General features: G+C 33.6%; 6 protein-coding genes across 7 annotated transcripts; 3 read left to right on the top strand and 3 right to left on the bottom strand.

The window, feature by feature from the left end:
• Positions 1–1447: 1447 nt before the first annotated feature.
• On the top strand, positions 1448–3243 carry LOC127245388 (methyltransferase FGSG_00040). The gene has a single exon (XM_051266222.1). It carries the CDS (start codon positions 1523–1525, stop codon positions 3146–3148), a length of 1626 nt encoding a protein of 541 aa, XP_051122179.1. The 5' UTR covers positions 1448–1522; the 3' UTR covers positions 3149–3243.
• LOC127245391 (casparian strip membrane protein 1-like) lies at positions 3207–4111 on the bottom strand. The gene is made up of 3 exons (XM_051266226.1): positions 4017–4111; positions 3722–3942; positions 3207–3655 (listed from the first exon to the last, which is right to left on the bottom strand). The coding sequence occupies exons 1-3, from the start codon at positions 4104–4106 to the stop codon at positions 3307–3309; spliced, it is 660 nt and encodes a 219-aa protein (XP_051122183.1). The 5' UTR covers positions 4107–4111; the 3' UTR covers positions 3207–3306.
• A 104-nt stretch (positions 4112–4215) lies between these two features.
• Positions 4216–7304, bottom strand: LOC127245389 (KH domain-containing protein At4g18375-like). 2 transcript variants are annotated; one of them, XM_051266223.1, is made up of 7 exons: positions 7145–7304; positions 6169–6743; positions 5414–5794; positions 5070–5324; positions 4720–4983; positions 4541–4605; positions 4216–4455 (listed from the first exon to the last, which is right to left on the bottom strand). In XM_051266223.1, exons 2-7 carry the CDS (start codon positions 6718–6720, stop codon positions 4443–4445), a joined length of 1530 nt encoding a protein of 509 aa, XP_051122180.1. In that variant the 5' UTR covers positions 6721–6743; positions 7145–7304; the 3' UTR covers positions 4216–4442. The 2 variants fall into 2 exon arrangements, with proteins under 2 accessions (XP_051122180.1, XP_051122181.1); XM_051266224.1 differs by having other exon boundaries at positions 6169–6767; positions 7145–7303.
• A 3649-nt stretch (positions 7305–10953) lies between these two features.
• Positions 10954–12679, top strand: LOC127245390 (uncharacterized). The gene is made up of 6 exons (XM_051266225.1): positions 10954–11278; positions 11422–11517; positions 11604–11822; positions 11899–11995; positions 12097–12159; positions 12278–12679. The coding sequence occupies exons 1-6, from the start codon at positions 11060–11062 to the stop codon at positions 12469–12471; spliced, it is 888 nt and encodes a 295-aa protein (XP_051122182.1). The 5' UTR covers positions 10954–11059; the 3' UTR covers positions 12472–12679.
• A 7333-nt stretch (positions 12680–20012) lies between these two features.
• On the top strand, positions 20013–21284 carry LOC127245556 (expansin-A10). Its single transcript, XM_051266528.1, has 3 exons — positions 20013–20172; positions 20242–20554; positions 20632–21284. Exons 1-3 carry the CDS (start codon positions 20046–20048, stop codon positions 20936–20938), a joined length of 747 nt encoding a protein of 248 aa, XP_051122485.1. The 5' UTR covers positions 20013–20045; the 3' UTR covers positions 20939–21284.
• Positions 21285–21688: 404 nt separating this feature from the next.
• On the bottom strand, positions 21689–22225 carry LOC127245370 (probable calcium-binding protein CML46). Its single transcript, XM_051266202.1, has one exon. It carries the CDS (start codon positions 22223–22225, stop codon positions 21689–21691), a length of 537 nt encoding a protein of 178 aa, XP_051122159.1.
• Positions 22226–24730: the final 2505 nt, after the last annotated feature.

Genomic DNA, 24730 nt, shown 5'->3' with positions numbered 1-24730 from the left:
AATTTTATTTAAAAAAATAATATGTTAAAATTAAAAGTATTTGAAAAAATATGTAATAATGTTTTTAAAAAATTAATATGACCCTGAAAATAATAATTGATGCTAATGAATGGTGTGGTAGATATCTCTTCTGTAAAATGATTGCATTTTTTCAGCTTTTATAAGAAGGTAATAAGTACACATTAAAAACTTCTATAACATTGGTAGCAGCCATAATTGAATACTTTTATTTATATTGATTGTATTTATTATATTTTTTAAGATAAAACAATTCATCAAAGGGGTGATTTTTTTATTTTTTTATTGTTTGGTAGGTAAAAATAATTCTTCGATTTAATGTTTATATAGAAAATTTAGTAACTTTTTTTTTTGGAGCATTGTAAGAGAAATTTTGTTGATTTAGACTTGTAAAAATTGTTCATAATTTTCATGTAATTTTGAAATTTTAAATAAAATCTTATACTTTAAAAATTGTATGGCACTCTTCTGTACTTTAAGCATAAAACTCTCCTATAAAATCTTTCTTGTGTTATGAGAAGATGATTTCATTAAAAAATAATAATAATAATAATAATAATAATAATAATAATAATAATAAAGACAAACAAACACAACCAAACTATATTTCGTATCTCTTTTTTCTTCTTCCAGTCCTCATTAAAATATTTCCATCTCTTTCTAGATTGTTGATGGATTTGTCGTTTTATACAAAAGTATATATTATTAGATGTGGATAAATGTTTTATTTTATTAATAATAATTTATATTAAATAGTACATAGAAACGAGATAAGGGCAAGAGTATAAACTAATATATATATATATATATATTATTACAATGAACCATCGATCTTTTTTATTCCTTATAAAATAGTATATTATTTATTCCATTGAAATAAATATTAAAAAATTAATATAAAAAATCAAACTTAAGAAAGAAAAAAATGAATGCCCAACATGTATGAGATGAGGTCCCAAAGAATATTGGTGACATTGAATTGGTATATTATATGGGCTCAATGGATTATGGATCCAGTACAAAAAGTTACGAAGAAATGTAAAATACTATAGAGATTATTATTATTATATTAAAAAAATATTTTAAAATATCAAAATCAAACACATATTTAAATTACACTAAATAAAAGATTTCATTTTTTTTTTAATAATTCCCACACCAATAAAAAAATTCCAAAACACTTCTAAAATATATTTAAACTCAAACAAATTAGGGTTTAGATACCAAAATATAAATACCTCTAAATACAGGTGAAGAAACGCAATATTCCGAAAGTACGGAGTATAACCGTTACGCACACAATTAAAAAAAGGTGACTATATCCAGATTCGACCGTTACGTTTAAATTAATTTACCCTCTGTTCAAAATTTCAAACCCCCTTTTATTCCTGAGATGAAAAGAATGATTTTTATTGAATGAATCCACAAAGGATTCGAAAAACCAGAAAAGAAAAAAAAAAAGATCTCCCAAATACCCAAACAATAAAATCAATCAACGGTCGAGATGAGGACAGCTGAATCGCTGCAAGAAGAAGAAGAAGAAAGAATGGAAGTCGAAGTAGATGTAGATGTAGAAGACGAAGACGAAGAACAGATCCACAAATTGAGATCCAAAGCCACGGAATTACTCCTCAGAGAAGAATACAAAGATTCAATCCAAGCCTACACACAGATCATCTCCCTCTGCCGAGAAATCATTTTCAGAAAATCTCCAGAAGCAGCCATAGTCGCCAAGCTGCAGAAGACCCTCTGTCTGGCCTTCTCGAACCGGGCCGAGGCCCGGGCCCGGCTGCAGGAGTCCACCTTAGCATTGATTGATTGCGAGGAGGCATTGAGGATAGAGAATTCCCATTTCAAGGCTCTCCTCTGTAAGGGTAAGATCTTCTTAAGCTTAAATGGCTATGGTATGGCTATGGAGTGCTTCAAGTCTGCAAATCTTGCGGCAAACGGGAACTCGGATGTCGTAAATTCGTTGTTAGAGAAATGCAAGAGATTCGAGTCTCTGTCGAGGACCGGGGCATTCGATGTTTCCGATTGGGTTTTGAATGGCTTCCATGGAAGAGTGCCTGAATTGGCTGAATTTGTATCTTCTGTGGAGATCAAGAAATCGGGAATCAGCGGGCGCGGGATGTTCGCGACGAAGAACATCGAGAGCGGAGCCTTGTTGGTGGTGACAAAAGCCGTTGCCGTCGAAAGGGCGATAGTAATGCCTCAAGATTCAGGGAAAGATGCCCAACTGGTTATATGGAAGAATTTCATCGAAAAAGTGACAGAATCCGCCACTAAATGCAGCATGGTTAGGGATTGGTTAGCGAAGTTATCATCCGGGGAAGACGACGAGGAGGGGAAGGAAGTTCCCGATATCAGATCCTTTAATCCGGAGGCTATAATCGATGTCTTTGACAAGAATCTGGACAAGGGAAGGCTTGTGAGCATTTTGGATGTGAATTCGATTCTTGAGAACGCGGTATCGTCGAAGGTTTTAGGGAAGAATGCGGATTACGAAGGCGTCGGGTTATGGATCTTGCCGTCGTTCATCAATCATTCGTGCGATCCTAATGTACGACGGGTGCACATTGGCGATCATGTGGTGGTTCATGCTTCGAGGAACGTTAAGGCTGGGGAAGAGCTGACATTTGCCTACTTTGACGTGCTGTGTCCGTTAAACCGCCGGAGAGAAATGGCGACGAATTGGGGGTTTGTCTGTGAATGTAGAAGGTGCAAATTTGAGGAAGATTTGCTCTGCAAGCAAGAAATGAGGGAGATTGAGGCTGCCATGGGAGATCTGGTGTATAGACTTGAGGAAGGTATGAGGAAATGGATGATTAGGGGGAAGAAGAAGGGTTATCTGAGGGCTTCGTTTTGGGAAGCTTATTCGGAGCTTTATGGGTGTGAAAAAATGGTGAGGAAATGGGGAAGAAAGGTTCCTTCTGTAGAGAGTGTTGTGGACAGTGTTGTGGATGCAGTTGGGAGTGATGAAAGGATTGTGTGTATTTTCATGGAGGGTTTGAAGAGAGGTGGGGTTGTCAATGGAGTTGTGGAGATGGAGAAAGCTATGAAGTTTTGGAGAGGGGTTTATGGCAAAGTGATGAAGAAACAGGCAATGAGGACATTGATTGATTCGATTTAGTGGGAATCAAGAATGTTAGAGAAGATGATATATATATATAGATATATATATATATATGTAGTTCGACATTCAATTTGTTACATTCATATGCTAAAGGTTGAATTTTTTTTCGAATACGCTTGTTGATTTTGATTCCCGACAACGACTCGTCGGATCGATCATCCAACGCGTTGTCTGTATAAAGCAAAGCTCGACAAAGGGATCGACAGAACGAGGAAGAGAACCGCGGCAAAAGATCCAATTAACGAAACCCTGATGCGCTCGCAGAAGGTTTGGTATTGTCGACATATGGCGAGCCAATTTGCCGAAGCATTCCCTTTATGCGCTAGATATACGATCGCCGTAGCAGCCGATGCTCCGGCTGCGAGTACGCCGATCATGACAGCGTCCAAGAAAGTTAGAATCACCCGACTTCTCGCAGCTCGTGTCCTAACGACATGATAAATGGACAGAGGTAGTGAAAGCGCGAGGTACCCACAAACTACGCCGTTCGTAATAACAAAGAACCTGTCGAAGCAAACGATTACGCCTTAACCTCAATCTAAAACAATAAACAACATAAAACCTGCGAACCTGAAAGTCGGGATGTCGTCGTATTGCGCCTGGAACAGCACAGCTTGTGTGGAGAAGGGAAGTGTCTGATCAGTTGTCGCCATGGCCAAGGCACTCCCTAATGTCCCAAAAACTGCAAGAACTCTAAAAATAAGGTCTAATATAGAAGCCCCTCTAATTCCTGTACCAACACTTTGTTCTTCTGGCTTCATTTTCTTCAGGTGTATCCATTTCAAGAGGAACTAGGACAGGTAGAAATAATACTTGAGGACAAGAACATTCTTGGACTTGTACAAAATTAGCACACAGAAGCAACCTTGGATGATCCAAAGTGATCCACCAATGGGGGAAGATTTATGTGGATGTTAGGTTTAAGAAACTTGCAAGTATGTGCTTTTTTGGTCATGGCAGAGGCCCCACTTTGTCTTGTTATGTTTTGTGCTGTTTTGGGTGTTCTTACATCAAATTGGTAATAATAATAATAATAATACTAATGTGCACACGAAAACAATACAGATCAAGACCAGATCAAGAAGCTTATAGTTTCAGCCAATGTTGAGGTAGAAAAAGGTCTAAAACAAAATCCGGATCCATCAAGACACACAGGTTGAGTTAAATTTTTCTGATTCAAAACATTGGCAAGGAAAGATGTAAAAAAAAACAGAGCTTTCAGGGGCAAATTAGGGAATAGCCGCGTCTCGATCGCTTGTCTGTTTATCGATTATGCTTCGCGCTTTCAGTATCAGGCGCCGTAGCTGTTTTCGAAGAGGTAACGAAAAGAAAGCATGAGAATATATAGTACGTTTTCACTCTATTATAAAAGCAGTAAACGCTCGATACCTGGCACCGGGAGAGTGACCAGACGGATAACCTGCGTAGTCGCCGTAGCCACTTCCGCCGACAATCTGAATAATCGAATTCAAATCAGACGTAGAAAAGGATGTGCAGTGGTGAAACTAATGCCGAATTTGATGTTATCAGACTAAGTATTTGTTCGAACAAATTTCAATCGTATTTACCTGTGAATTGTCATAAGCCCCATAACTGTTAGGTGGAGGCGAGGGTTTAGCGCCGTAGCTACCAGCATACGCCGAGTATCCTTGATTACGTGCTCGAGAATCGCCGCAATTTGCGTATTTCGGACCGTTGAATGCCTCGTCAGCCAGGGGTGGGACGGGCGGTGAAAACGCTGGTAGATTTCCATCGGTCTCGAATACATTAGCTCTCAAGCGCTGCAGGACTTGTAATAACGCATTCTTCGCAGCATTTGCGTCGGCAATTATCTGGTCAGCATTATACGAATTACTTAGGCAGAGTGTTATCATCAGATATTCATAAAAAAACCATAATGCATAAAATAAAATATCACCTGGACCATCCCGTCGTCTTCCAGCGCAACTTTCGGAACATTTTCATCGGTAAAAATGCGAATACTTGCTCGAGAAGTACTTCTTATCTCCTTAATTATAGCACCACCCTTACCGATGACGCATCCAATTCTTGAGCTCGGGATTAGCAGACGGGTAGTGATGACAGGATCACCCGACTCGCGTAGTATTTTCTCGCTGCACCGAGGCTGCAACCGCACCGCCGCATCGATAGTCCGAGAAGGCGCTTCAAGTACCTAAAAACCAAATTTCACTTAACCACACTGATAGCCAACTCTTCGATCAATATTAACATTTGGAAACGAATATTTACGGTAAAGTTCACCTCTCGAGAAGAGATGGATATAATGCAATCATCTTCATCCGCCCCAGAACTATCGACAACAATGAACGCACCCGATTCCTGTCGCGTTTGTTTGATAATAGCACCGCCTTTGCCGATCACGGCCCCAAGATTTTCGACGGGACAAACGATACGAATTGCAAATTCCTTTGCGATACCAGTACTTCTGTGATTCCCGTAGGGAACCGTTAGGGAAGTCACGCCCATGGGTGGACCCCCGACATGTGGGCTGTTGTAACCGATTCCAGATCTATAAATGCTGGGCGACGTCAATAAATTCTGCTGTGATCGTGACGGATTTTCATGAAGGCGAAGCGCCACGTGGTAAAGGGCGTTCTTAACGACGTTAGCTTCTCCGTTGATCTGATATTTAAGCATAAAAACAAAAGCAGCAATCAAATTATTCAAGCCCCGAACTTGCACATTGCAAGAAAAGTATGATCTAGATTTAACATTACCGAATGTAGCACACAATTAAGAGCAGATTGATCAAAAACAGTATTAGATAACATAGAAAGTACCAAAAAACAAAGTGAAATTTATCCCCTAAGTACCTGAATATTTAAGCATTCCAAACCCTGAAATCGATAGCTAATCTACAATAATATATGTACTTAAAATACTTCCACATTCCAAAGAAGTATGATCTAGATTTAACATTACCTAATGTAGCACCATTAAGAGCAGATTGACCCAAAACGAAATTAGAAACAAACTGAAATTTATCCCCTAAGTACCTGAATGAGTTCATCAGAACTTAAAGCACAAGGCGGCAAATGCTCGCTGCCCAAAATTCTGATCTGTGCAAGAGTTTCGTTCCTTAAGCTCTGAATTATCTGCCCGCCTTTACCAATGACACAACCTATTTGATCTGATGGCACAAGCAACCTTACATTGACTTGCAGAGGGTCATCAAGAGAACCATTCACTGGCGATTCCTCAGCCACGACACGATCATGAACTCTAAACAGAGCATCCTGAGCAGCCGAAATGTGTTCATTTCCATACTCATTTGTTTCGTCCCCCACACTGTAAATTGTAATTACTCGCTCGTCACACCCCGGAATTGTTTCACTAATCCTAATCTTTGCTTGCGTTTGAGCCCTCAGTTGCTTCGCAATATCACCCCCAATACCGATTATGCTCCCAATCTTCCTCAAAGGGCAGAGATAACGATACACTGTATACTCAGGTCCTATTAAATTCTCATCACTTACATTTCTTCTTTTCCCTCCCTCAGTTCCAGAATACTCAGATAACACTTTTCCATAATCACTCCGCTGGCCCATACTTTAATTAGGGTTCTATTCACCTAATTGCAAGCAACAGACACAATCTATTGATGATAAACAAAATCAACAATTCAATTGAATATCGAAATGCAAATTACAGATACACAGAAACAATCCGCAGTAAACAAAAAGGAAAAATAACCCTCAAGAGATTGTTTTTTAAATAAATACAAAAGTCACGCAGTTTCCAGCGCTGGAATTGCTCGTATCCCTAATACCTGAGTGCATCGAAGCACAAACGCTAATTTCAACAAAGACATCCGAAGGATTGATTGAAGAAAGTAGAGAAAGCTTCAGTTTTTGTTTTTTTTAATGGTCACGAGTATCTCTTTCAAATTGGAGTTAATCGGTGAGAAAATAAAGAACTGTAATTGCTTATACAGAGCAAACGTAAAAGGAATAAGAAAAGAAATGTACAGACAGGTAAGAGAGATTGAACGGCGGCGGCGGCGGCGGCGAGAAAAGGAAGGAGGCTTCGGAGGCGCAAAGGTTGGTGGTGTGAGTGTGATAACCGCTTCCGATGAAATTGTGTTGGAGGGCATATTACTAATATTTGGGGGAGAAATATCTAGGCATGATTGGTTAATGTAGAGTTTGCAAAACAAAACCTTTGGTGTGATTGTCAGTGTTATTAGATAGATGTGGTTTTTTTTTTTTTTTTTTTTTTTTTTTTTTTTTTAAATGCTGTGATAAATTATATGAATAATATAAAAATAAATTTCATAAACAATTAACACTTTTTATTTTTATTTGTAATAAAATTTATTAAATTAAAATATATTTAATAAATATAAACAATTTAATTAACTATGGGTGTGTTTCTTTTGAAGGTTTCGAGGAGATTTGAGTTTGCGTTTGGTTTTTATTTGAATTTTGAGATGAATTTGAATTTTGATGTTTCTTTTAGGTTTGGTTGGAGTTTGAAGAGTTTTTATGTGTATTAATTTGATGGGTATGAATATAATAATATAAATGTATAGTAATTTATATAATTTAATTATAAATTTTTAAAAATTTTATTTATTTGTTTTATAAAAAATTTTATTCTCTACAAATTATATATATATTGTATATATTTTATTAAATTATAATTATTATAAAAAACTTTTTTATATTTATAATTTAAAAAAAAAAAAAAAATACAGACTGGGCTGGAGAAATAGACCCTAAATAACATCATACATTGTTTGATTCATTTTTTTTTTTTTTTTATCTCTTGCCTTTTATTTGTTTTCTATGACGTAGTAGTCGCAGCCGCTGTCCGAAAGTGCACACTTGATAAATTTTCGGTCGAATCTAATACTTTGCAAACTAGATCAAACAAGACAAATCACCCTAGTCGAACCAGATGTGACAGGGTGACCTTAGGTGTGGAAGGTTTAAACCTTGTAAACTCATGATGAGAGGTCCAACTCCCATACATAAAATGCTCTCTTACTCTTTTGGTCTTATGTATAGAGTAATTATTATAATTTAAATAAAAGCTTAAAAATATTTTAGTATTTACTAAAATAAAAAATTGAACATTTTGCAGTGAGACAAACATATATAATGGAGGAAGTATAAATATTAGAATATATAACAGTTAGTATGATTATATATAAATATGTTGGTTTGTGTGGGCGAATATTTTTTTCTGTATAATTAAGTTTGTTTGGATGTGATTTAAAATAAAATATTTGGTTGGAATTTAAAATAAAATATAGATTTGACACGTATATTAATAAGGACACCGATTCAATGTGATTTTTAAATACGGATCAAAATTTATAAATTAAATTAGAATATATGATACAAACAAATAAAATATTTATGTATATCAAATACCATATTATATTTTATATAATATAATATGTGCTAAAAATATATGATATTCTTTTATAACATATATAGTTATTGATATTGATTCCATAGGATCAATATGAATCAGCTCTCACCTCATTTCACAAAAACAAATAAAATATTTTATGTATATCAAATAACATATTATATTTTATATAATATAAAGTGTAATATGTGTTAAAAATATATGATATTCTTTTATAATATATATATATTGGTACTGATTCAATAGGATCAATATGAATCAGCTCTAAACTCATTTATAATGGATAGTAATGCTCTAAACTCATTTATAATGGATAGTAATACTCAAATATGAGCATATTCCTCGCTTGACAAAGTTACGTATTATTTGAATTTTTTCCTGTATAAAAATTATCACAATAATTGATTTATGGTATACTTTATTGATCTATATCGTTTGGCATGTCCAGAGTTGGGTTGTTGATATTATTAACAATTTTTGCCCTTTTTAGGGGTGTTTTGAATCCGAAAAAGCTAAGGCAGATGAAATAAGCGACAGTCATTTCCACTCACAAGCGATGACTCCATCACTCAGAAAAGCTAAGGCAGGAGAGGCAAGTGGTAGTTTCCAGCGCTCGCAAGAGACACTCCAGCGACCAGACACCCACCGCAGCGAAACAACGGCAACTTAACTCAAATATTGCCTAAGTGTCCAAAGTGCAGCGGTACAACCATTCCACTACCAGCCAGCACAAGTAAGCCCGCTTAACTGCGTTGATGCCCTCTAGTCATCTAGTAAGCGAGGAAGATCTGCACTCTTACGAGCCCAAGCAAGCGAAGCGAGCACCCTGGGAATTATGACCAACAACTGCTTAAACAGAATAACCGTCACCAATTGTCTAACTACCTAACGGTTGAAACCGCTACTGCAAGAGGAGTATACTAGCACTTATTTTTCGCGCACTCTAGCTGTCTTTCTATTTCCCGAGAGCTCCAACCCCTGGAAGGGAGTTTTCTACATAATGGCCAGGGGAGTTGAGATTTCTCTTCTCCCTTGGCTACCACTTTACTGCTTACTTAGTTTAGTTTATTACTTTAATTACAATCTTTGTAGAATTAGAAATTTCAACTTTGGTAGCAAATAATAAAATATCATTTGCTCTTCATTATCACTTCCTCCACACTTTTCACATTTATATAAATCCTAATTGTAAAGAATTTTTACTTCGCCGGTAAAGAACACAAAAAGATTGATTATCCAAGCCTTGTCTTTTGTCACAAACAGATTCAGGGTAGTTCAATATAGTTGAGTACGCGGGAGTCTTGTCGACCTGCTTAACTTCTTGTTTGAATTCAATTTTAATTAAAAAGAGATAACAAAATGATAAAGTTACTAATGAGGCAGAATTCAGGATAATTAATTGAACATAGACGGTGGTTTATTGGGTCGCAGAAACTTCTAATAATAGTAGGGTTTTTTTCTTATAATGTTCTGATTCTGAACGTCATTGAAGTCTTGTTGTAAATCCCTTCAGGTCAAGTACCAACGATAAAAATTCCTTATAATCTGGTTTATATATTTACATTATCTTCTTCTCCCGCTTCTGTATTATACATATATATTCGCTTAAACACCAGCACCGCTCACTCACTTCATCCAGGAAAGCCTAGTCATTGAGTAACGCAATTCAGACACAACACATCTTCTTCAATCTCCACCGCGCAATCTATATACATATATGTTGTGTCATTCGCTCATGTCCCTCTCGCTCATCCATCGCTAGCACCTTCCCCGCTCACTGCCGCCCCGCTCACCACCTTTTACTTTCTACCGCTTTCCTTCCCACATTTCTTTAGATTAAGATTTAGACCCGCTTCGAAACGGGTCCTTTTTCTGCATTTCCACCTCTTTTACGAGATCAATACTTAACTTAAATTCGTGACTTAAAATCCATGTGTTCGACCTGAAACTCACCACTCAAAAAATATAAACAATTATGATAACAATTCAGGGTTTACAATCACAAATTTTTACTCTATCTGATCGCTCTAATTAATTCATTACATCTCAATCTCTGAATAAAAATTCCATGTAATTGACTATATACATCAAAAAAAGAGTTATCAGATAGTCAGTCCTTATGTTTCACTTCAAAAAGCTCTTTAGAATTTTGCAATCGATTAAAAAATAATAATATTTTATTAATTAATAAAAATATATATATATAATTAATAATTTTGTCTTTTAAATTTTTTTTATAAATTAATGATATTTATAATTTAGATTAAAAAAAATTATTATTAATATAAAATTATTATTATTAAATATAAAAAAATAAATATTTTGAATGAATGATAAAATAAATACTTTATTTACGTTTGATTTGATGTGTCAAAATAATAAATGAAGTGAATTACAAAAAAAAAATGGCAAATAAGTCAAAACAATCCTCAGAGAAGAAGACCGGAGACCTCACGAACACTGCTGGTGGGTTCAACGAATCAGCCGTCGTGGTTTTCCGGCAACCACATGATGGGACAGACTACTTCGACTACAAAGGGTGTAGGTGTAAGCTTGACCTTAAAATCGTCGAACGCCCCAAAAGAATCGACAGAAATCGTCAAACGAGGATACTGCCCGTGTTGCCGACGAAGGCAGTTCCTCGGAACTGCGCTGACCACCACTTTACTGCCCGTTTTCCCCGCTTTCGCGTCTGATGGAGATTCGAACACTCCTGGCGACCCTATGGTATGTTTCAATTACAGTCACTGTAATGAAAAAATGTGGAGGATAATGTTAATTAGGGCAAATTATTTATTTGCTGGTAAGAATTGGGGCTTTTGCCTTCATTCATTAATTCTCTGTACAAATGATTCGTGCATTAATTCCAGGCAGAATTGAAGAGGATTCGTCCTCCAAAGCCAGATTGGTACGAGGAGTTGTTTGCATCTGCTATGGACAAATTAACGAAACCTTATGAAGCAGAGGTTTATGATCTGATCTATCTTTTCATATCAAATACTTATTAAGAAAATGAATGTCTGAATCGATGTTGTCTGTATTTCATAATAAGGTTGCAGGTTACAAGTCGGAGATTCTTTCTAATTTGAGAGGGAAAGTTGGGGAGGTCGTGGAAATCGGCGTAGGAACTGGTCCTAACCTCAAATACTATGCCGATGATCCTAATGTGCGTGTCTTCGGAATCGATCCAAACAAAAAGATGGAGAAGTATGCACTGGCTGCAGCCGAGGCTGCCGGACTCCCTGCGTCGAATTTCACATTCTTGCAAGGAGTAAGGCCTGTCTGAACAATGAATGAATCCAATCAAATCAAATCAAATCGATTTTGAAATAATTAGTACCATGCAGGTTGGAGAGGCTTTGCCATTAAAGGACTCGTCCGCTGATGCTGTCGTTGGGACACTCGTTCTATGTTCTGTCAGCGATGTCGATCAGACACTGCAAGGTATGCATACATAAAAATAGCTCTAAACATATTTACAGAAAACATTCTTACAAGAAAATATACATACATTCTTTTGTCAAATCTCCATGGATGTGGTGCAGAGATCAGGAGGGTGCTTAAGCCAGGAGGGGTTTATGTGTTCATCGAGCATGTTGCTGCAAGAGGTAATTAATGAACAGACAAGGTTATGGCTTCTTTGTTTTTTTTATCGATCATTTTATCTCGTTTCAGACAACAGCCTGTTTTGACTGAATCTCCATTTCTTGGATTTGGACAACACAGATGGATCGTTTCTGAGGTTCTTACAGGGATTTCTTGATCCATTGCAGCAAGCTGTGGCTGACGGGTGCTCTCTGACAAGAAACACTGCATCGAACATTGCCGCCGCAGGATTTGCCGACGTTGATGTCAATCAGGTTGTTATATCCTCCGCCGCCTTCGTAAATCCCCATGTTTATGGTATAGCTCACAAATAGTTTACACGAAAACGACGAGTTTAGAAGTAATTCAAGAACGTGGGCTTATTGGGCTTACAAGGTGATTTAAAGGTTGTCCAAATAAATCAGGCCCAAACTTGTATTGCCTAATAACTATCTGCTCCCTGTCCCGGGTTACTGAAAACAAGAGGTATGATTAGGAAATAATTAATAATGTATAATTAAAAATAATCATAATTATATATTATAGTTAAAGTAACTTATTAGTATAATTAAAATTTTTAAAATGTTAAATTTAAAAATTTTAAATATGATTAAAATGTGTATTATTTTTTCAAAAAAAGAAAGTCGCATAAGAGGTAAAATGAAAAATGTGACAGTAGAGAATATTATCCATAGTGTTCTTTTTTTAACAAATAAAAAAAAAAAAATCAGATAACATTTGTTTGTGTGGACCAGAAATGCCAAGTAATATATTTCCTTGCAAAGTCGTGGCTAACAAATATATTTTATCTTCGATTTATTTTTCTCAATGATTTAAATAGGAATTTAAATTTAATTTGTTTTTTTTTTTTCCATTTAGCATGTGATCATATTCTTTTTTGTAGATATAAGATTGTAGGGTGTGTTTGTTTGGGTGTTTGGATTTTGAGTTGGGATTTTAATAGTAAAAATTTTGAATTTGAATGTGATATAAATAAATAAGAGTTATATGATGTTTTGAATATAAAATTGATTTTTAGTATAATATAAAAAATAAAAGTTAGATTTTTGATTTGATATTGTTAAGGAAAAAAATGGAATGAATAGTGTATATAAACTCAAATGTGCCAAACAAACACACTTCAAAGTAACGACACAATGACACCTAACCTAGGAAAAGCAAAGTTCATCACAAATTCAAAATATAAATTAATACATTGCAATAATATATATATATATATATAATGTTCCAAAACATTCCCACTGATTTAGGGCAATCAGGGGCATGTGCAGGGTTCGACAATGTTTATCCTCTTTTTCACTAAGTAGTGTCGCTTTTTTAAATTTATAGGGTAAGATAGATAGTGAGCATATATACTGCCAGCCAGTTGTTACCCATCATTGCAATATATATTATATTTTTCAATTCTTAAATTTAAATAAATATTTATATATATTTAAATGAATAATTAAATATGAATTATTTTGATTGACAGAATCATATAAATCAAATTAACCAAAAACTCATGATTGAAAAGGCACATGCCTCGCCTCATGTGGCATTTCTGAATAATAATGCGAGCGTGAGTTAACAAATCCCAGTCACGTGCACTCCACGTGACCAGTCTCTGGCCGAATGATTACGAATTGGTCCTCCTGTTTTAATCCTTTTTTCTAGTGTAAATAATAATCTGATTTTTTAGAATAAAAATATATAAAGAAATTAGGTAGTTATTATGCTTTGTAACAGAAAACGATTGTTCAGACACATATGGCAGACCAGGAAATATTTCTGCACTTGATTTTTGTCCTTTGGAATGTGTTTTTTTGGGTCACTACTTACTTTTTTTTTTTTTTTTTTTTTTTGGGCAAAATTACCGATATTTCTTTTGTGGTTTCGAAACTCAACATAAATTTTTCATCTATTTTAAAAATTGCATGGTACCCACTTATACTTTAAAAAACGTTGCATGAAACCCTACTACCATGAAACTTTCCTCATGTGATAAAAGATGATTTCCTATCTGTATGTTTTGCATGGCAGAATGGGTTTTATGCAATATTTTTTTGAAAGTATAAGTGAGCGTCATGCAATTTTTTAAGGATGTATGCTGAGTTTCAAAACCACAAATTGGTTTCATGCAATATTTTTTAAAGTATAAAGGGGTACCATGCAATTTTTAAAGTAGAAAGAGAATTTAAGTTTCGAAACCACAAAAAAGTTATAGGCAATTTTGCCTTTTTTTTTTTTTTTTTTTTTTTGGTAATTGGCTGCCCTTTTAGTTGACCACTTTTCCTTTATCAATAAAAAAATAAAATAAAATAAATAATAATAATAATAATAATTAGTTGTTGCGCCCATCGAAATTAAGGTTACGTTTAGTATATGAACATGTTGATAAAAGTCCGATGTTATAATCTGTAATAATGACTTATGTCTCGACATATTCAGTGAAAATTGCAATAAAATTGAATTTATATGTAGTACAGCTAGGATTTAGTTGCTTTAATTTGAGAAAAATCAATTAATGTACAGTAAAAATTTATGTGCATGGAAGAAAGTGATCGATATATGTGATGACATTTAGCTGAGCGGGATTGATGTTAGGATATTCTGTCTAAATTCATCGAACAACTAATTTTAACGAAGCAAATGGAAATTCATTTGTAAACGGAATGAATTGTACTAATTCATGGTCATTTGGCTTATTCTTTTATTTATTAAATAATTTTTATATAAAATATTATGTCTATCACATTAATATTATTTTTATAACGTGAGAATTTGTAATTGTTATTGCTACGAAAATTCCTGTAAATCAAGATGAGGCAAACAAAGACACAATAACACAAGAATTTGGTAATCCAGTTCGATCACAATTATCTATGTCTGGGGTGCTGCCAAACTAAAAATTTTACTATAAAGTACGCAATACATATATATTTATATAGGCTTATTATATCTCTAAAATCTAGAATATAATATCTAAATCATATCCTTAAATTTTAGGATATAATCAGACTTCATATTCCAACAGTTATCTTTGTGCGTTTTGATAAATTTTCGATCGAATCTAATAACCTTTAATTTATACATTTTGAGTTTTAAAATATGATTAAAATGTATATTTATATTTAAAAATAATAATAATAATAATTTATATGAGACAAAATAGAAAAAATAGATAAATTATGTGAGATGGATGAAGTATAAAACATGAATCGATCAACTATTTAAAATTGATTTACTAGTGATAGCGACTAATAAATAAATAAATAAATAAAACATCATAATTAGCGATATGATTCACCAATAATAATGTAGAAGCTAATTAAGTGACAAATAATCAATTAATCCATCAATGTGAGGTAATGAAATCAGTAAGTAATCATCCTTAATTAGCGGTTATCAATGTAATTAATTAATTAATTAATTAATTAATGACGGCAGCTTTATTCTTTGCTTCTTCGCTGTAAAGACAACCAAATTCTGGATAATTAATTAAGTTGCCTCAAGTTTATTTTATTTTTAATAATCCTGTTTTTATGTGTTGTGGTGAGCGGTCAAATACAATAAATTAGCTGACTACGACGATTTATATTTATATTTATATTTTGTATTTTTTATTTTTTTTCTGTTTGTGTAACTTTTTATGTCTCACATAAGAAGTAGATAAAAAAGATAGGGGCATTCGCTCTTATAAATTGACCCCTTTGGTGAAATTGAGATTGATAAGTTGTTGTGAAGAGGATTTTGCAATTTTGTCTGTACAAAAATTATAATAAATATTTTAGTGAATTATCTTGTTAAATTCTCGTATCCTGTTATTTTATTTTATTTTTTTTCTTCTTTCCTTGTGTGTTCCCAATATTTTTAACATATATTTTGAATTAAATTGTTAGGATAATGTTTGAATAGAAAATGTATATATATATATTTTTATTATCTTATTATTAAGTATTGACCATCACGTGATGTTAGAATGTGAATACACGAATGTAGTTGTAGCTGTAGTTTAAAATTGATTTGAGTTTATTATTTAAATAGTATTTTGATGTAATTGTTGTAAAAATAAAAATTATTATAAATTGTATAAATAAATAGTGTTTATTTTTATTTAACCGACATGTTGAACAAACACACAAGAAATAATTTGTTCATGATCTTAGTGTTATAAAATTATTCTATATATTAACTGCAATTTATTAAAATTCAACGTAAGTTTCGATAACAGAGTAAATAATTATTTCACGAATATATTTTTGTAGTTACTTACTCTTACCATTAATGTAGTATTTTTTTTATTTTATAATAAATTAAAAAATAATAGTACTTTACTAATTAATAAAAATATATAAAATAATATTAATATTTTTATTATTTATACTTTATGTATATATAATAGTATTTTATAATTTATATAAATTAATAATATTTTAATATAAATGTATAATTATTTTTACTAAATATATTTATTTGAATTGCATATATAAAAATAATATATTTAGTTAGAACAAATAAAATATTATTATATTATTTTTAAAAAATTCATATTTACAATATACAATACAAAAACGTGAAAAGGACGGAATAAAAATTATAGGACAAAAATAACTCTCCGTCATGTTCTTTTTTTTTTTAATAAAATTGGAATTATCATAAAAACGTAGTTTCATTTTCTTTTATTGTAAAATACATTACTCCATGTTTTTATTTTTATTTTTTTTATTATTATAAAAGACAAAATAAATAATAAAAAATAAAAAATTATTACTATTACTATTACTATTATAATTATTATTTTCTGTTATTCTAATTTATTTATTTATTTTTTTGTTGTTATTCAAATTTATTTCCGTTTTATCTTTTAGTAAAAAATATTATTTTTTATAAAAAAATAGAAATTTTTATTTTTATATATTTTTTTTAAAATTTATATCGGATCAAATGAGCACATAATTAGACAGTTCAATTAGATGACTGACATTTAGTTACAGAATAGAGTCATAATGGGCAGTGCTGCTCTGCTCTTCTGAGGCGAGTCAAAGGAAGGATTCTGGCAGTGTTTAATTTAAGAAGATCTGTTCCTTCAAAGATCGACGCTCCTCAATTGCCCACGTCATATCACATATTAAATCCAACTCTCAACTGTATTTCAAGTTGTCACCTTTTCAAATAAAATGTTTTATTTTCCTAAAGAAAGAAAAATAATAAAAAAACGATTTTTAAATTTCAAATTGACAATAAATGCTTTCCAATGTCCGAATTCAGACCGCTTTATTTTATTACTCCCTACATTACACAATAAATAAATAATAAAAATAAAATGAATAAATAAAACCGGAGGGCCACTGGGAACCCGTGAGTGGACGAATACTTATTTGAAAATCCTTATTCCACAAACTTTATGATTATATTAATTATATGTTATATTTAAATAATAATTTATGAAATAATATTCAATATTTATAGTACATACATAAAAAGACAAATCTATCCATAAAAATTTTGAATTAGTTTTTTATGTAAAATAATGTGTTTATTTATTTACACAAATACTTTTGAAATTAACATTATTCAATTTTTTTAAAAATACATTTTTTTTTTTACAAAATATTATACAAAAATTAAATTTTATTAATTTTCAAATTTGAAATTAAAAAGTTTTTCAAAAATCCTAATCTCATACACTATATAATACTTGATCCGTTCAAAATATGATATAACATTATTTTTCGAAACAAATTTAGATAAATAATATTAAAATATAATAATTTGTGAATTAAGTAATATAATTTAAAATATATAAATCTATTTAAATAATGTGATTAGATAAAATATAAATTAAAAATTAAATATACTTAATTATTTTCTATTTTAAAAAAATAAAAAAAAAGGGTACTAGTTAGGGACCAAAGAAATATATGTATTAAACTTTCAAAATATTTGAAAAGTTAGGGACCAAAGTATAAATATACACATATCAATGCAATTGTATAAGTTCTCCACGAGATCTTCTCATCCTTTTTCAGGGAATCCAGGCGGGGCCCACCTGGTTGAATGGTACGCGCCGATGTGACGTGTTTGGCCAAGAAAGCGAAAAAACTGTAATTTCCCTCGCTTCCCTCTTCAATTTTGGCTCTATATTGCATTTTCCCAAACGGTGAAATATCAACAAAAGTGAAAATGCAGTCACGCAATTTTTCCTGGTAATTGACAAAGCACAATCAATTTTTGTCTGGTTAATAACAGCCAAACAGGCGCATGTGCCGCTGTTGCTGCTGCTTCATCTCCGCCGTTGGATCATGTTGGATCCTACGTACAGAAATGTCCTGCAGAGCAACTGATCTTCGCAGCGATTCAATCTACACCGTTAAAGGCGTGGGGTTCATTCCATCAACGGTGTGGATGCATCTGCTGTACGAACACCATGGGAGGGTTTCATAAAATATGTAAATTACAATTATATGTATTATATTCGATTATTATTTTAATATATATATATATTTTTTTTCATTTTAAAACTTCTCGTAATAAAAATAATTACAAAAACTAATGCAATGGGGTTTCTTAAAAATGAATTTTATTTCTTGTTATAACTTTTTTCAATATTTCTTTTAAAAAAGATGCATTAATGATTAAAATTGTAATCGTCTTCAATTTCAATTGACATTTGCCTCATCTTTTGTGGTCTAAATACATATATTATTATATTCAATCAATTTCCATGAATATATATGTCAATCTTATTTAGATCAAATCAAATAATCAATAAATTTTTGCTCGATAAGAATGTGACATTAACCAATAATCCAAACCGGCATTGTCAAAATCTTTTCAATTTCACACAAATTTATGCTGCATTGATTTATTACAAAGAAAAGAAAAGAAGATCAATCGCAAATTTAAATAAAAAAATAAAAACAATTAATAACTAAAATAAAAGTCACAGTCTGACATTAAAATGCTTGAATTTATTTTTATGATCCCATGTGCAGAGATCACACTTTTTTATCATTAAAAGATTTTTCATTTAATTCACCCAATTAGAGGACAACCAGTGTACTCAAATTGCTTATATAATGACATCCATAATTTGTTCCATCCAATAATTCTAAATATTAAATATATTCACCTACTGCACCAAAATCAAATTAATTGTTTTTTCCTACACCATTAATTTAGGAATTAATTTTAAACAATCAAAAATAGCTGCTACCTAATAATGTTATGGATGCCAAATGCAGTCAAAAAAATGCATTTATTTCAAATGACCATTTTGAAGTGGAAATGGAAATAACAAAAGAGGGTTTTTAAGAGGGGAGACAACAGTTTTTATGTTTGTATGCAAGAAAATAAATAAATAAATAAATATATGAAAAGAGATGGCAAAAGCAAAATGGGATTCTTTCTTGGCAATCAAATCTTGCATAAATGAATGAAAGGGATATAAAATTCAAGAAATTTTAGGATGTGTGTGGCAAATAGGCATTGCTCTGCCTCTGCACATGCTATGAATTTATTTTTGATAATATAATAATAATTATACATATATATATATGAAATTAACCATAGAGAAAAAGTTGTGTGCAATTTAATAATTGAAAAAGACAGTGGAAGGAAACAGCAGTGTACTATTCTTCTTCTTATTCTTAAGCTGCTTGAATTTACCATTTTGGGCATCAGCAAAGACCTGTTTGGCAGTTTCAGACCCAAGCAGTTTATGGTCCCCTCACTAATGTTCGAAAAGTTTCTGTTAATTCATTCTAACTGTAGAGAAAAGGGTCTACTCTAGTAACTGTAGAGAAAAGGGTACCCTATCCCACCCCACCCCATTCCCACTCATCTTAATTTCTCACCCCTCTATTTATACCATTGCTCTCTTCCCACATTTCCCCAAGACACAAGAATGGCTTTTCTTGGAATTCTTGTAATGGGCTTTCTTGCAATGGTGGCTGAGGTCAGTGGCTATGGCGGCGGGTGGAGCAATGCACATGCCACCTTCTATGGAGGGAGTGATGCTTCTGGAACAATGGGTATATATATAAAAATATAATTAACAGAAATAAAAATCGAGTCTTTATGATGATTTTTGCAATTTGCAGGAGGGGCTTGTGGGTATGGGAATTTGTACAGTCAAGGGTATGGTACAAACACAGCAGCGCTGAGTACAGCTCTTTTCAACAGCGGGCTGAGCTGCGGGTCATGCTACGAAATCAGGTGCGCCGGTGCCCGGCAATGGTGCCTGCCCGGAACCATTACGGTCACCGCCACCAACTTCTGCCCTCCGAACAATGCCCTGCCCAACAACGCCGGCGGGTGGTGCAACCCGCCCCTCCAACACTTTGACCTCTCCCAGCCCGTCTTCCAGCACATTGCCCAGTACAAGGCCGGAATCGTCCCCGTTTCTTACAGAAGGTAAAGTTCTAGAACCTTCTAGAAGATTCTTAATTTCTGTTTTTCAACATTTTATAAGTATTTTTTGGTGGGTGCAGAGTGCCTTGCCGGAGAAAAGGGGGGATTAGGTTTACCATCAACGGCCATTCTTATTTCAACCTCGTCCTTGTGACGAACGTCGCCGGCGCCGGCGACGTGCACGCCGTGTCGGTGAAGGGGTCCCGGACCGGCTGGCAGGCAATGTCCAGAAACTGGGGGCAGAATTGGCAGAGCAACTCTTACCTCAACGGTCAGAGCCTCTCTTTTAAAGTCACCGCCAGTGACGGACGGACAGTCGTCTCCTACAACGTGGCGCCCTCCCATTGGTCCTTCGGCCAAACCTACGCCGGTGCACAGTTTCACTGAATTTAGATACATACAAACACATATATATATATGTATTATATGCACGTGTTCTATTTTTTTGGGGGGAGGGGATTAGGTAGTGAATTTACGATGATTATTAATTAATTACATGGTCATTAGTATTAGTAGTGTGACCTTAAATTATTGGCGTAGGAAGGGCTAATTTTAAAGGGTCCTTTTATTAATTAGCTGAGGTGGGTTTATTACGAGCTGTAATCACCACCCGCTGGTAATGTAATGTTATGTCGTTACATTAATTGGGACACGCCACGTGTTCCTTGACGGTAATGACTTGGGGTTTGTTGTACTATTCAAGAATGTAAAAGCTTATTTTTAAGTTGGTTTTTATAGCTCCCCACGGTCTTAAATACAAGAATTTAAGAGAGATATAATTAGTAAATAATTAAAAATATATTAGTAAAAATAATTATTGTATAATAAAATAATTATAAATTAAAATTAAAAAAATTAAAAAAATTAAAAATTAAATTTTTAAAAATAAAATTAAAATGTATAATTATTTTAAAAAATAACAAAATAAATAGGACGAACGGACATGAGAGCCGGGACGAGAACTGGGACGAGTGAGTACGTCGAATTAAAACACCATACCATTATTATTGTTCAATAATTGCTAGCTAGCTATTACACTCCAACTTCTCAATTAGTAATCCACGAAAGCTGAAAAAAAAAAATAAAAAAAAAAATAATAATAATAATAATAAACAGGGGATTGGGTTTGTGCCATGTTCAGCAGAGACACTTCTCCATCAATCTGAGGAAATCCTGAAAATCGACACGGCCATCTCCGTTAAAATCAACGGCTCTGATCATCTTCTGAAATTCCCCCAATTCGTAATCCGTATTTAACCCTAATCGAGAGACGACTCTCTGCAATTCCATTGCATCTATAAATCCATCTCCGTTGAAATCGAAAACCCTAAAAGCCTCCCTTAATTCCTCCAAACTCGGCTCCTCCTCCTCGAACAGCGCCGCCATGTCGGCGTGTCCGATTCCGGCGGCTTCTCCGCCGCTCTCCGTTAGCTCTAATCTATTCATTACCACCTCTACTTCAGAAGCACTCAGCCTCGCCGAGCCGCCGCACGTCTCGCCATTACAGGACAGAAGGGACTGGGAATCCGAGGTCCCGGGAGCTGGGGTCCAGAGCCCGGCCAATGTTTCAAGGGAGAATCGGACGCTTGAAATGAAGCTTTCGATGTCCCTCTTGAAAGACTCGGACATCAAAACAAGCAAATATGAAATAAGGTTTGCAAGTTTCGATTCCATTCGGAGAAATTAAAGTTGCAAAATTTTTGTTTGTTTGTGTTTTAGTTAGTGTTTATGGGGGTTGTTTCTGTACATTGGCAGGGTGTAACTTATATACCAATGCCAAAGGTCGAGTCTTTTGTATGTGTTTTTCTTCGAAATTTAGGGTTACAGAATGTGTCATTATTATATAGTGGTTGCTCAGAAAGTATTGGCCTTTCAGAGTGTGAAATTTTGAAAGCCGCAGTAGCATGGATATATGTATAAATCGCTAGACCTGCGACTGGGAATTAGTTAAATAAAGAAATCTTATTAGGAGTAAAATGGAGGGGGAACTTCTTGGGAGAGGATAGGAATTAAGGATAATAGATGAGTTGGTGTGTTTGGGTAATTTCCATCAAGTTTCTTCATTCAATTCCTTCCATCCTACGTTTGATGTTTGTGTTTGCCACAAGTCAGATAGACCTTTTCAAGGCTTGTCATTTAATTTAACAGAGTGCCGTGTCGGGGCAGATTGGGGAATTCGACCGTGTCTTTTGGATGAGATTGGGATGAGACTTCATTAATTCTGACCCTATAATAATAATAATAATAATAATAATAATAATAATTTATATGTAGAATAGAAGCAGGTAAGGTTGAGTTGTCAGTGGAGGAGACTGTAAGATGTGATGAGACGTAAGCTTGAATATCTCATCATCATCGTCGTCATCAGGTGGAGTAGTAGTAGTTACGACTTTAACTTCAGTAAATGTTCCCCTAATTCAGTTTTCAGCTCAACCAACACGCCTAACAAACATTACACTAGACTTGTCATTAAAGATAATGAGTTAAAATTTTGGATACCTCTAATTTCACCTGATATATATATGATTCGTCTAGTATAATTTATTTTATCGAATTTAAATTAAGAATATTAAATTCTACCAGAATTTATTCAGTACTGCAGATTCCCATATATATATATATATATATAAAAGAACATTACACTAGACTCCTTTAAAGTTCCGGGAATTTTTAAAAATATAAAAATAATATTTAAATTAATATTTTATAATAAAAAGTATATATTTGATATAATATTTTCTAAAAAATTAAATAATGACAAAATTCAAAAAAATAGTATTGTAAAGTAAATAAAATGTATGAGACATTTCAAAGGATATTCCGTCCACTTCATTACAAATATGTACACACGCACACACATAAATAAATACATACATGTAGTACACTGACCGTGTGAACCAATTCATAGTCCATTAACGAGCCTTTGGGCTGAAGTAGCTGTCGGCTGTTTCAAGCCCAAATCACTAATCCTTAAACTCCACATTATCAAAAAAATATATATCCTATGTTGGCCCAATTAGTGTGCAAATAAATCCCTATAATTACAAAGTCATAAATTCAAAATTTCTAAAGACTTAGTCTGACTTACTTTTGCCTGGCTACTCCACCGAAAGATTTGTCTGGTGCACACTTCTGTTCCCATGCTATGAAAAATATTTAAAAAGAAAATAAAATGTGAATTTGAACGGTGACATCACGATCACAAGTCCAGACCTGACTATCCTTGACACTAAGAAATAACAGTGGAAGAGGAAGTGGAAATACACACATATATGTGCCTGTTGTATATGTCCATGTGTCAGCCTCTGATTATTATTCCACACATGTACCCTAATCCCCACCACCACCATTCCATCTGACTCTATCTGGGTAAGTCTTGAAACTTTTGCCCCATTTTAACCCCACATACATTCATCTTCAATCTGGTAAAAATATTCTTCTCCACACAAATCAAACATTCAGAAGAAAGTAAATCCCATTTAAAAGCTAAAATATTAAAAGCTCTGAGAAACCACTCAGTTCCAAAATTCTTACAAAGAGTACGTGAAAAGATGATGATCACTTTGAGATTTGGATAAGCTAAGGGTAAGATAGGGTAGGGTGGTTAATTATGTGCCATCCATCCAATTAAGGAGATAAAAACATCAATTATTAATTATTTTATTGTTGTTGTTGTTATTCTTTGGTGGGATGGAGACAGGTTCCTTTTGTTTCTCTTTTATTGATTCCCTTGGCCATATTCTTTGCTTGCAATTGCATGCTTTTACACATACACGATCATGTCCAAGGCTCATGGAGGGCCCCCCACCCCCAGCCTAGCAGAATAGTAACTAGTAATTGAGGAGAAGCACATACTTTAGATTCATTGCAGGACCTTCTCATCTCATCAATAATATTCCGAGGCTTTGTTTTGCATCATCCTTAGAATCAACTTTACTACCCTATCGAATATATTAAAGCAAGAAAGGAGATATGAGATGGGATGAAGTTTCAAACTATGTTTAAAGCCAAAGCAACTTAGCACTCTCCAATCCAACTATCTTCCCTTTCTTTTTTTCTTGCAACTTTTGGGGCCACTTATGTTGTTCGTTTCACTTAACACACTTAATGTCATCTGCATCATTGATCTTATCGTCTATAGAGCATATATAATCAAAGGATGAATTTTCTACATGAAAC

Source organism: Andrographis paniculata, unplaced genomic scaffold, assembly GCF_009805555.1.
Source record: "Andrographis paniculata isolate CXL003 unplaced genomic scaffold, ASM980555v1 Contig22END, whole genome shotgun sequence".
Lineage (NCBI taxonomy): Eukaryota > Viridiplantae > Streptophyta > Magnoliopsida > Lamiales > Acanthaceae > Andrographis > Andrographis paniculata.
The sequence above is the reverse complement of the archived record's forward strand: the minus strand, read 5'-3'. Positions and strand labels throughout refer to the sequence as shown.